The sequence below is a fragment of the Micromesistius poutassou genome (assembly GCF_964030765.1).
Source record: "Micromesistius poutassou genome assembly, contig: SCAFFOLD_5899, whole genome shotgun sequence".
NCBI classification, from domain to species: Eukaryota; Metazoa; Chordata; class Actinopteri; order Gadiformes; family Gadidae; genus Micromesistius; species Micromesistius poutassou.
Window position 1 is genome coordinate 1 of NW_028177909.1, and position 13,702 is coordinate 13,702.

Consider the following 13,702-nt stretch of genomic DNA (forward strand, 5'->3'; position numbering starts at 1 on the left):
CTCCCCCGTCACGAACACCTGCACCGTCACCGTGGCCGAGTGGTTGCCGGCGTCCACCGCCGCCGCCACGAAGTTGAAGGAGTTGACCTTCTCGAAGTCGAAGGACGCCCTGGCCCTGACCTCGCCCGTGTCGGCGTCCACCGCGAAGCTGTCCCTGCCGGCGCCCGGCCGCTGGACGATGTGGTACCTGAGCAGCCCGAAGGCGCCCGTGTCGCGGTCGATGGCGTGGAGCACGGTCACGGCCGAGTCGGCGGGCTGGTTCTCTCGGATGCTGGCGGTCAGGACCTCCACGGGGAAGAAGGGGCGGTTGTCGTTGACGTCCTTCACCTCCACCGTCACCGGAGCGAGGGCGAAGTGGCCCTGGCCGTCGGACGCCTGGACCACCACCACGTGCGTGGCCTTGTGCTCGCGGTCCAGCGCGCGCTTCAGCCGCAGCGCGCCGGTCCACTGGTCGACGGCGAACAGCTCCATGTCGTCCCCCGAGCTGATGGTGTACTGGACCTCGGCGTTGGGGGCGGAGTCTTGATCTGGCAGAGGGGAACGGAAAACCAAAGAAGAACGCCATTGGTTCACGCCCGCAAAACACACGATGAGCAACAGTAACCAGACAGACGGACTGTGAGACTACGAGAAGATGTCGAATCAGGGCCGCTCGACTATGGAAAAAAAATAATAATCAAGATTATTTTTATGGTCAATATTGGAATCATGATTATTCAAACGATTATTTTTGAGTTTTCAAAACATGCTGCATTTATTCAGCACTTCTTCTCTCCAAAAAAAACACTTTGTGACTGAGAACTTTCCCCTTAAAAAAATACACAAAATGTTCAAATAGAAAATAATGTACAAATATGTATCCAGCTGTTCAGCAGCAATTCCTATAAAAAAAAAAAATTAAAAAAACTTAACTTCAACTCGATGACATTAGTTTGGCGAACGTTTGACCGGAAAAAAACAACAAAAAACCATTTTAAAACCAAATTAAAATGTGATTAATTGCACAGACGTCAGCGACAGAGTGGGTGCAGCGGACGCCCCACCCCCCCCACCCTCCCCCCCCCTCCCCCACACACCCCCCCCCCTCCGACTCACCTGTGGCGGTGAAGCGGAGGATCTCCGTGCCGCCGGCGGCGCCCTCGCTGAGCGACACGCTGTACTCCGCCCGGCTGAACACGGGCGGGTTGTCGTTGACGTCGCCCACGGCGACCACCACGGCCACGCTGGAGCTGCGCTGGGGCGCGCCGCGGTCCGACACCACCACGGTGAGGTTGTAGAGGGGCGTGGTCTCAAAGTCCAGCGCCTCGGCCAGCAGCAGCGTGCCCACCGTCTGGAAGCCCCGCCCCTCCAGGAAGCGCACGCTGCTCTCGATCTGGAAGGCGATGCCCTCGTTGCCGTTGGCGATGGCGAAGTCGAAGCCGCAGTTCTCCCGGGCGAGGTCGCCGTCGAAGGCCTCCAGGGTGAGGATGGTCGCCCCGGCGATGGTGTCCTCTGCCACCGTGGCCCTGCGGACAGACGGACGGACGGACGGGGAGCGGTCAGACGGGGAGCGGACAGACGGACAGACGGGGAGCGGTCAGCGGCGTCGTCGTCATGTTGTTGTTGTTGACGTTGTTGCATCTTTGTTTACATTTACATTACATTTGTTTACATTTCTGGAACTGAGTTCACTTTATTATTTACAATTTACACTTTATACTTTTTGTAATTTATATTTTATACTGTTTATACCGTCTATTTTGTTTGCCCTATTTGTTGTTATTTGTTGTTGTTTGTTCTGTTTGTCTTGTCCTCGCCTTACTTTAGCATTTCGCATTTCGTTCAGCGTTTTCCCTTAGCGTCTACTTCTGTTTGTATCAGTACTTTGTATTCTTATTGTATTGTATGTTATTAATTATTATCCTGTGTTTGTCTACTGCTGCTGGTGCTGTTGCAACAAACTAATCTCTCTCCTACGGGGGGATTAATAAAGTTGTATGGTGTGGTACCAGTAACCTGAGGGCTGAGGGGACCCACCGTCCAGCCGTGAATGAACATGAAGTCATGGAGTGAAGCAACAGCAGCGCACTGAAAGACTCCTTTGTCCCCCGTGCCATTAAACCGTACAACACCTCACCCAGAGGTAGACGGCGGGGAAGGGGGACCGAGGTCGGAGAGGAGCACCAGGCCTTACCCCCCCACCCCCCCAACTACACAATAAAACACTTTATCAAACACAACAAACAGCTGTTTGATACTGTTTTCTTGCACTGTTTTTTTGCACTGTTTAGCAACTCCCGCATGTAAATATTAGCTTGCATACTAGTTCTACTTCTTGTATATTGTTTCCCTGCATATCTATTTTTTATCATTTTCAATTCAGCATTTTCCATTTTGTACTGTTTTGCACATTTATACTTATTCTGTTTCGTAACACGGCGTTTGCTGCTGCTGGAAGTGCAATTTCCCCGAGGGAACCTTCCGGAGAGAAGGTTAATTAATAAAAGTCCCTCTCTGTCTATCCATCCGTCTCTCTAACGAGGTTTCCCCCCCGACTCTTAAGACGGCCGCCGGTGGGAGCTCACCTGTAGTCGGACTGGTGGAACACGGGCGCGTTGTCGTTGACGTCGGCGATCTGCACCTGGACGGTGGTGAGGGAGGAGAGGGCGGGCTCCCCGCCGTCACGCGCCTCGATCACGATGTTCACCGAGGGCCGCTCGGGGTCGAACTCCGCCCGCTGGCTGATGGACAGGGTGCCTGGACGGGGGGGGGGGGGGGGGCGAACACACAGCGGTGAGCAGAGGAGGGACGTCCACGCGGGACACAGAGCAACACACCGCCCTACGGACGGCCGGAGCGGACCCGCGCGGCACACGGTGTGCCCACGCAACGCATGTTGTGTGTGTGTGTTTTAAAACAGAGGGGCCGGTGTCAATGTACATGTACATTATACGTTTACATTTAGGGCGTTTAGCGGACGCTTTTATCCAAAGCGACTTACAACACAGCTTTCGTCTGTTAGACGAAAGTGAAACTATATATCGCTATCTGGTACAGTAAGGATGTTCATGTTCACAGTTGCCAGGTTAACCCACCATTCCCCGTCTGAAACAAAGAGAGCCCCCCCCCCCCCCCCGCGTACCGTTGTGGGGGTCGATGTGGAAGCCCTCCTGGGTGGATGACATCAGCCGGTACGTGACCTTTCCATTCTCTCCCGAGTCCCGGTCGGTGGCCGTCACCGTGACAACAGGACTTCCTGCTGGTGTGTGTTCAGGAAGGGTCACCTGCGGGAACAAAACACGGGACTCACTCGAGGCGTCGGAGGGAAACAGACACACACACGACGACAATGGAGGCTTGTTGTTCATAAAACAACAGACCAGTCCAGAGAGCGAGAGGGAGTATAAAATGTTGTTTTCCTGCTCTTCATAGCATTCCTGGACATGCTCGTAAACACTCTGTTGTTTGTGTTTGCAGGCCTTCCAGACGCAGGACTAGATAGTTAAACTTTTATCACCCGTGTGTGTGTGTGTGTGTGTGTGTGTGTGTGTGTGTGTGTGTTCAAAACACCGCCGTGGGAGTGTGCGTGTGCGTGCGTGCGTGCGTGTGAGTGAGTGCAAACGCGTTGCGTCTCGTATGTGTTTATGTAGGTGGAGGAAGGTCTGCCGCAGTGGATGTCTATGATGGACTGCGCATGCATTTATTAATACGTTCCTTGGAACTCTGAAGGCATGTGAGGAACGTCCCACGTGTTACACGGAGAGAGGATCCCTTTTATGGGGATTTTAACACAATGCAGGAGCTGCTGAATTACAACAAGGCAGCTCGACCCTGGCACAAACAATGTGTTTTGATGAATACCAGACAGTATTATCCACATAAAATAAATATACAGTATATATATATATATATATATATATATATATATATTTGGGGAAGATTATGGCGATTCCTCAGCTATTTAAGGGTCGTTAATTATATATGCAATTATCATATATACAAATCAATTATAGACAACACATTTGAATATATAACTAAATAAAACATTAACATAAATAAAAAAATAAATAAAAAACACTAATAAAACATGTCAGACAAAGCGAAACCCCAATCGTGGCTCCGGTCTGCGGGGGCCCCCCACCCCCGGGAGGGGGGGTGTAGAGGGGACTTGTTAACCCTGACCCCCACCTGGTAGAGGTCCTGGGTGAAGGCGGGGGCGTTGTCGTTGACGTCCTCCACCAGGATGGTGACGTTGGCCTCGGCGTGGTGCCGGCTGTCGGTGGCGCGCACCGTCACCGTGTACCACGTCTTCTCCTCGAAGTCCAGCGGCGCCGTCAGCGAGACGCCGCCGCCGTAGCGGTGGACGCTGAAGCGGCCCGCCGCCGCCGGCTCCAGGCTCAGCGAGTAGGACAGCTCGGGGCCGGAGTCCACGTCGTTGCCCGTCACCAGGGTGACCTCCGTGCCGATCAGGGTGTCTGGGGGGGGGGGGGAGGGGGGAGGGGGGGTGGTGGGGGGGGTGGAGGGAGTCGTTATGAGGGGCGGGCTTGTAGGAAGGGTTCTACAGTTCATAAGCCGTTTCTCAATACCAAGTACGCGGACTACGTACTCGCGGACTTGGAAGTACGTACTTGGCAAGTCCGGACTTTCAAGTACAGACTTCCGAGAACGCGAGTACGCACTCTGCAGTTGGAACAGCAGCGGACTCGATGATGCATTCTGGGATATTTAACGGTCCCAAGTCCACAGGAGTCACCTCCGATGCGTCCTCGGTAAAACGGCCTCATCGAGAACGCATCGAGAACACTTCCGGGTTTTAAGACAGTACTCGCGTACTCGCGTACTTGGAATTGGAACAGTGCTTGGGCTACCACTGATGACGTTCATCGAGAACGCAAGTACACGAGAACACACGAGAACGCAAATTGAGAAACGGCTATTCATTCGCCTCCCCTCCCCTCCCCCCGGCGGTGTACATTTTGCACACCTGATTTGGATGAGCCTAATCGCCTCGTTTTAACGAGTTGACTCAGGTGTGCGTGCGCTGTGTGTGTGTGGGCGGGAAAACGGCTAGAAATGCAATGACGTTGGCCTTGTTGCCGTACTTTTAATAGTTTTGAAAAGTACAAAATGAAGTAAGTTAGGTTTTGTAAGTTCTTAAAAAAAAAAAATGGTGCATTTCAAAGTTTGACTCTTACTTCCAGGGTTCAACAAAAGAAAGGAAAATCAAGCAGCATTGAGTAAAAGTCCTTCCTAGTGCTTTGACAGCTTAGTAGCCGGGAGAATAAATGAGGGGAACTCAGGAAGCTAAGTATCGGGGATGACGAAACAACATTGGTAGGACTTTTCTCACTTCTGCTGGCCGGAACCAGCGGTCCAATCACACGGTGCGGCTCTGTTGTGTGTCAGGGCTGCGCGTACTCACTCTCGGGAATGCGGATCTCCGAGGGCAGCGGAATGGTGGGGCTGTTGTCGTTCTGATCCACGATGATCACCGTCAGGGTGGCCGAGCCAGCCAATCGGGGACTGCCTCTGTCGGTCGCCGTGATAACCAGCCTGGAGAAAGAACAGCGTTTCGTTTTTTTTCATGTTTTGACGTAGGAAGAGCAAACAGGAGAGCAGAGATAAAGGTTGAGAACTGATCGGAAGTAATTGTGTGTGTCGTCATCTTTCTGGAGCGCGCTGTGAGTTTTGATTCATCCGTGAAGTCTTTTTGGATTCACGTCATGATTTATAGCCTCTATCAAATACACACTGATACAATGCAGAAAGAACAACACACAGAACAGAATGAAAGATTTATAGTGTTTCAAATCAAAGGCTTGGCTAAACTGAGCCGTCTGGCATCCACTTATCAATGAAGCCTTTATTTTCTGCATGCGTGCACACACACACACACACGCAGGCACGCACACACACACACACACACACACACACACACACACACACACACACACACACACACACACACACACACACACACACACACACACACACACACACACGCACGCAGGCACGCACACACACACACACACACACACACACACACACACACACACACACACACACACACACACACACACACACACACACACACACAATCAAACTCCTATCAAAACGAAAAATAGCTTCGGGAAACATATTCCTGCGTCACTGTCTCTCTACTACTATGTTCGTTGGCACGTAAACAAAATGCCTCCCCGATGCCATCATTAAACCCTTCAAACCAATAGGAGGACAGAACAGAAGCGATAACAACGAGCCCACGGCCTCGGAAGGTACCACCGGGGCCCCGGCGCCGGGGGGGTGCGTTCTCACTTGGTCTGTGTCCAGATCTCACGGTCCATGATGGCGGCGGTGGAGATGCTCCCGCTCACTGGGTCGATCTTGAACAGGCCGCTCATGCTCGACGACTGGATGGAGTAGGTCACCTGACCGTTCTGACCCTGGTCCATGTCCTCCGCCATCACCTGCAGAGGGGGAGGGGGAGGGGGAGAGGGAGGGAGGGAGGGAGATTAGGTATGAGGAGGGATTGTACAGAAAAAGCATAGGAGACGAAAGGAAAGGGAGAGAGAGAGAGAGAGGAAAGGAGACGGGATGAGAAAAATGCAGGGGAGGGGAGGAGTGAAATGAAAGGAGAGTATGGGATAGGGTAAGGAGATAAGGTAAGGGAGGGAGGCGAGGGAGGAGAGGGAGGGCAAAGAGGGGGGGGGGGGTCGAGTTGTTTTTGGTTGTCGAGCTATCGCTGTAGGGAAGAGTTTGATCTGAAAGTCTCTATCAGAGCGAGCAGAGCTGTAATGTAGTCTCTCAAATAAAACTTTTAGACTCGTATCTAAAGTGGGAAGGCGGACGATCTCAAATCGGGGTGAATCGGACGTTTCACTTTTTTAAATCACACTTCGTGTTTTGCTTTCAACCAATCACGTTGGCTCAGAACTCGTTGGTTCATCTGCCCCCAGATGTTCTGCTGTAACATAGTAGGACTTCTGGATGAAGTACTCTGAAGAATGAGCCCCTATTTGTCCTTCCTGGTGGGGTGGTGTGTGGTGGGTGGGGGGGGAGGGTGTAGAAGCAGAAGGAGCTCCTATTCGTCCTCTCTCGGGGCGGAGGGCGGGGGGGCGACGGACTGAGCAAAAGGAGGCACCTGAATGATGGGCGTCTCGTATCCCTGGGCCTCCCGCATGTAGGCCACGTAGTTCTGCAGCTGGAAGCGGGGCAGGTTGTCGTTGATGTCCTGCAGGATCAGGTTGACGGCCATGAAGGTGGTGGAGGAGACGGTCTCCGCCTTCACCACCAGACGCAGCCGCGGCCTGTCCTCAAAGTCCAGCCCCAGCGGGCTCTGCACCAGGATCTCCCCTGGGGACAGCATCACCATCACCATCACCATCATCATCATCATCATCATCGTCAGTCAGCAGATCAATCGACAGACTCGTACAGGTGACTCTTACGCAAAACGTAGCCTTATAGCATGGCTCTAGATAGCCACCAAAACCCACCTCTTCAGACTCGCCTTCCCCAGCCAAACCCCCCCCACCCCTATGTTATTTACTATAATTATTTACTAAAGTTGACTGATTGTTTTTACCCTACTGATGTAAGGCATCTGTGGGGACTTTGCAAAGTGCTGCATAAGCCAGATGTGCTGTTGACATTATTATAGGCAGATGCACTTCTTGTTTGGTGACTATAGACTACATAATATATAACTTTAGTCCCACTGGACACACGCTGGAAGGCAGCCAGTGGAGCTCAGTCAGGCCAGAGGCGTCATCCCCCCGCCTGCCAGTAGTAGCAGGGGTAGCCCCGGCCAGCCAGCCTCTCTCTCCTAGCGAGCTGTCTCCCGGTTCCTCCAGGGCTCGTCCACTGACCTGTGGACGAGCTGATGCTGAACACGTGTCTCCGGTTGCCGCTGAAGAGGCTGTAGCTGATCCCCTGCTGGGAGCCGTCGGGGAACTGGGCCTGGGGCCGGGCCACCGCCGTGCCTGGGGCCGCGGAGGACATCACGCTCATCGTCATCATCGCCGTCGTCATCATCATCATCATCCTCATCCTCATCATCATCCTCATCATACTACTCATCATCATCATCCTTCCTCATCATCATCCTCATCATACTACTCATCATCATCATCATCCTCATCATCATCATCGATACGCTCGTTCAAACATCAGGTATGAATGGATGCTGAAGGGAATGCACCCTAACAACCCCTCCCTTCCTCTTATTGTCCTTCGTTTTTTTCTCATTTATAGTATTTTATTATTTTAGTTTCTTTCCACTTTTATTTTATTTTTATTAGTGTGTGATGTCTAATGTGGTTCAGACACGGGTGCGGACGACGGACCTTGCACGGCGTTCTCCTGCAGGCTGACGTCCCGGGCGTTCCTGGAGAAGCGGATGCCGCTGTACTCCAGCTCGCGGACGTAGATGACCACCACGCCCTGCGTGGACTGCGCCGGGTTGCCCTGGTCCATGGCCTCCACGATGAGGGTGGTCTGCGCCCGGCCCGCCGGCCCGCCCAGGGGCTCCGTGGCCTGGATCTCCCCGGTCAGGGAGTTGATGCTGAAGCCCCGCACCGGCATGGCGAAGCGGTAGAACACGGAGCCGTTGGCCCCGAAGTCTCGGTCCTCGGCCTTCATGGTGGCCAGCACGCGCTGGGCGCGGGCCGACGACACCTCCACCACCAGGGGGTCCAGCAGGAAGAAGGGCGCGTTGTCGTTGACGTCCAGCACGGTGACGGTCACCTGGTGGGTGTCAGGGTGGGAGAGAGAGAGGACGGGAGAGAGAGAGAGAGAGAGCAGGGGGATGAGAGAGGACTCCTCGAGCACTTGTTTAACACCACTGCCGTGCGGCTAATGGGGTCAGAGCACAGCACGCTCCCGAGTTTACTGTCAGCCAGCAATCTTCCCTTGGCAGGCGAACGGATGCAAAGATTGATTCCCTCCTTTTCCCCCAGCGTTAAGTTATTAACGGTATATTAAATCACAGCTTGAACATCGAAGTCCCAAAACGAAAAAAGAAGAGTTGAAATTAATATCCTTGGGAATTTGATGGCATTACTCACGGAACTATTACTTAACGCGGCTGAACTTTTTCCCGAATTTGTGTCTGGCCCGTGAGCGTGTGTGTGTGTGTAGCTGAGCCAGGGTTCTGCGTAGCTGAGCTAGCCGTCTAGCCGCGGGGGCGTGGGCGTACCTGAGCTAGGGGTCTAGCTGTTGGCGTGTGTGTGCAGCTGAGCTACCGCTCTGGCCACAGGGGTGTGTGCAGCAGCTGAGCTAGTTGTCTGGCCGCGAGCGTGTGTGTGTGTAGCTGAGCAAGGGGTCCAGCCACGAGCGTGTGTGTGTAACTAAGCTGGGCATCCAGTCGCGAGCGGGGGGGGGGGGGGGCGGGGGCGGCCGTACCTGAGCCGAGCTGTTCCTGGGGGCGGCGGGCGAAAGGTCGACGGCGATCACCAGGAAGGTGTAGGAGGGGCGCTTCTCCCGGTCCAGCGGGGCAGAGGTGGTGAGGAGGCCCGAGTGCTCTTCCACGGCGAAGGCGCCGTGCGCGTCGGGGCTCAGGAAGTAGAGCAGCCGGCCATTCAGCGCGTCGTCGGCGTCCGTGGCCGTCACCTGGGCAACGGGGGACGAGAGAGGAGGAGGAGGAGAGAGGCTTTTTGAGGAAGGGTTTCTTACGGACTTGTCAACCAAACGCAAAGGTTGCTTTACTTTACCAGAGTAAACAAAGTCAATGACTTTACTTTTCCCAAGTAAGGTAAAGACCGTGATTTCAGTTGATTGTCGAGGAAGGGAAGTCTAGACTCGGTTTAGGCGGTTAGGTGGTGATCAAACGCTGGCTATAAGGCGCTTTGGAGAAAAAGCATCTGCTCAATCACTCAATAGCAAATAACAGTGAAAAGGGGACGTTTGAAGGGAGGGATTTTCTAGGATTTGTTTCATTTCGGTGAATCGAAATGTGCCAAACAATTGTGGGCTGGGAAGTTCTGTTGGGAGGTTTAAATCACACCGAAGTTAAGTCCTAATCCAACGGCTATCAGTACGGACGGCGTATCCACTCCCTTCAGCCCCACATCTTACGTCTACATTGAGGGAATATTGCTGACGCTTTTCTCCAAAGCGTCATTCACGCACACATCCACACACCCGACGGCGGAGCCGACCACGCAGGGCGACAGCCCAGGCTCGTCAGGGGCGGTCAGGGTGAGGGGCGTCTCGCCCAGGGACGCCTCCACACTCGACTCGTTAGGAGGAGCCGGGGATCGAACCAGCGACCTTCTGGTCAGCGGTCAGCCCGCGCCCGTTTCTCTGCGTACTACGTATGTGTCGCCGTTACCTGCAGGACCACGGCCCCCTGGGCGGCGTCCTCCGACACGTCCACCGAGTAGCTGCTGCTGCCGAACACGGGGCTGTTGTCGTTGAGGTCCATCACGTTCACCTCCACCGTCACCGTGGTGCTGAGGGCGGGGCTGCCCGTGTCCACGGCGACCACCTCCAGGGAGTACCGCTGCCGGGCCTCCCGGTCCAGGGGCTGCGAGGTGGACAGGGCCCCCGAGCCGGCGTGGATCTTGAACATGCCTTCAGGGTCCCCGGCTGGGGGGGGGGGGGAGGAGGAGGAGGAGAAGGAGGAGGAGGAGGAGGAGGAGGAGGAGGAGGAGGAGGAGGAGGAGGAGGAGAAGAAGAAGAAGAAGAAGAAGAAGAAGAAGAAGAAGAAGAAGAAGAAGAAGAAGAAGAAGAAGAAGAAGAAGAAGAAGAAGGAGAGAGAGAGAGAGAGAGAGAGAGATAAAAAGAGAGAGAGAGAGAGAGAGAGAGAGAAGCCAGGTTAATACCGCATAACGATGAATGAATGGTCAAACGCATGGCTTTATACACTCCTTCCCTAATATTTGGCAGATATTAGAAAAAATGTGGTGATGACCTATTGGTTCTTGATCTCTCTCTGACACAGTCACTCACTCAACACTCATCTTTCTCTCTCTCTCTCTCTCAATATCTCAACCACTCACATGCACAGACACACACACACACACACACACAGACACAGACACACACACACACATGGGGTGGGGGTGGGGGGGTGTCCCGTACCCCTGATGCGGTACAGCAGGGTCCCGCTGGGGCCTGCGTCCGGGTCGGTGGCCTTGAGGTGGCAGAGCTCCACGGGCTCCTGGTTCTCCGGCACCTCCAGGCTGTACCAGGGCTTCCCGAACACGGGCGCGTTGTCGTTCTCATCCGTCACCTCCACCCGCACCACCGCCTTGGCAAAATGAGCGGGAACGCCACCGTCCCTGGCGTAGACTGGCAGGGGAACGGGGGCAAATTGCTTAATTGACTCAATTAACTCACTTAACCTAATTGATAGACGACGAGGGTGTGAAATGCCTTTGAATGTCGCGTTTCAATTCTTAGCAATACTGGGTAAAAATATGAGCATTCGAGAAAAATAACTGAAAACACACATCAGGTCATGATTCCTATAGTTGTGAAAGATATGAGGTCATCCACATATCTTTTGTTATTTATGTATGAGTACCGTTTGCGTTTTTTTTTACTGCATGTTTCAGAGATCTTTAGCATATGGGTTGAAGTAGGAATCAGGTTTTTCTCTTGTTGAAAGAGAGAAGGTAAAAGGAAAAAAAAAAATCCATAATGTTAAATAAATGTATTCCAAAGAAAACCTTGGGTGAGGTCATTATTATTCTATGTTATCCAATGGGATTGTTCCTTCCCACTTCCCACCAGGTTTTTCTGCAGACCCATTCCCCCCCACGGCGTACATTACAGCTAATGTTGACGTTTTCCTCGCCGCGACGCACACAGTTAGTACCTGTTAGCGTGTAGCGGTCCTGCAGCTCTCTGTCCAGCTCCCGGGTGGTGGTGATGACGCCCGTGACCGGGTTTATCACAAAGCCTTCCTCGGTCACGCCCCCGTAGGTCACATGACCGTTGGACCCTGGGTGGGGGATGGGGGGGTGGGGGGGTGGGGGGGGGGGACACAGAGGAGAGGGGCACGAGAAGGAAAGGGAAAGCCGTTAAGAGTCTGCGTAAAACGCTTAACGCAATCATCTCTGGGGAAAAACACTGGGAACTGAAATGCATGTTTTTGATGGGTTTGAATTTGTGCCGGGTGATGTCACCTGGCACTAATTCCATTCAATCAGTACCATAACAATCTGTGTTTGATGCTGGTGTTTGGTTACGTTTACAAAAAGAGTCCACAATCTTCCCCCCTTTTTAATCTTCCAATTTATTTGCAAAGATGGCTCCATTGTGCGATCTTGGTAAGGAGCTGAGGAAACGTAAATGAGATAAAACGCTCCAGATGTGGGGAAAGGAGTAATAACAAAAACACGCACACAAAAGAAACACAGATCTTGTTCTGCTTTGCCAGTGTAACCACACACATTTCATTAGCGGTTTCGGTTTGTTTTAAAGTGATAGAGACCCCAGCTCAACGGCTGAGCCGGGGTCTGTTAGAACGTGTTTGTCAAGTGTCCGAGTTTTCCATTCATCCGAGTTCGTTCGTGGGCAGGCTCTGTGTGAGACCCAGCTGTGTGCCGTACATAGTTCCAGCGTTGAATCACTTGATCAACCCGTTATAATTGGATCCTCAGCAGGACGACCACAGTTGGAAATACCTCCACATCGCCATAATTGATTCATAGTGGCCAACAAACGCACAAAGCGCTCAAAAAGCTTGTTTGTCTGCGCCGGGCCCAGATTCCGTCTGTGATGTTCTCCCTAATCCTGTTTCGGTGCCTGATAATGAGTGGAAAATCTTAACGAGGTGTTACGGCTTAGTTGTGCATAAAATCGAATCGCCAAAATAAACAAGCATGAATTAAATGACGGCGGTTTGTCGTGTCGAGTGGCGAGTCGGTTCTCACAGTAAACGGTGAACGGACTGCACGTCTCCAGCGCTTTTCTAACCAGTGGGCCAATCAAAAGCACTTTACAATATAAAGCCAAACATTCACCCATTCATGCACACACGTTCACACACCGACGGCGACAGAGTCGGCCACGCAGGGCGACAGCCGGCGCGTCAAGGGAGCAGTCGGGGTTAGAGGGCGTCTCGCTCAGGGAGGAGGAGGAGGCCGGGGATCGAACCAGCGACCTTCCGGTTACCAGCCGACCTGAGCTCTACCTCCTGAGCCACACACACACACTACCACGCCCCTACCACTGGTACCGTCTCTCGTGGCATTTCCCTCACCTTGGTCGCGGTCGGAGGCGCTGACCGTCAAGCACGGTGGTGCCCGGCCCGCGGTTCTCCGTCACCTGACTCTCAAACTCCGCCCACTGGAAGACGGGCGCCTCGTCGTTGACGTCGATGACCTGCACGCAGAGCACCTGCTGGGCGGAGAGCGGCGGGGTGCCGTGGTCCTCGGCCACCACCGTCAGGTTGAACACCTCCTGCTCCTCCCGGTCCAGGGCCTTGAGGATGGAGAGGGAGCCTGGGGGGAGGGGGGGGAGAGGGGGGAGACAGGAAGAGGTGAGTGGGGAGAGGAGGACTTTCTCTCACACAAAATCTCATGGCTCTGTTTTGGATCCCCTTTAGGAAGGCGTGTGTGTGTGTGTGTGTGTGTGTGTGTGTGTGTGTGTGTCTGTACGCATCAAGTGTGTGCGTGTATTTGTGTGTGCGTGTGTCTGTGTGAGCGTTTGAGTGTGCATATGTGTGTGTGAGTCAGTCTGTGAGTGTATTTGTGTGTGTGTGTGTGTGTGTTGT

The 13,702-nt window shown here is 53.4% G+C and overlaps 1 protein-coding gene across 1 annotated transcript; it reads right to left on the reverse strand.

Annotated features, from left to right (window-relative positions):
* Nucleotides 1-12: 12 nt before the first annotated feature.
* LOC311374945 (protocadherin-16-like) lies at nt 13-13,430 on the reverse strand (the record flags this gene model as incomplete). Its single annotated transcript, XM_084490672.1, has 15 exons — nt 13-527; nt 1,096-1,505; nt 2,565-2,736; nt 3,122-3,263; nt 4,168-4,454; nt 5,402-5,532; nt 6,295-6,446; nt 7,121-7,332; nt 7,848-7,961; nt 8,325-8,724; nt 9,382-9,588; nt 10,310-10,566; nt 11,062-11,271; nt 11,801-11,926; nt 13,215-13,430. Coding segments are annotated over 15 exons (3,551 nt in total), but the record flags the coding sequence as incomplete, so codon positions are not given.
* Between the last annotated feature and the right edge of the window lie 272 nt (nt 13,431-13,702).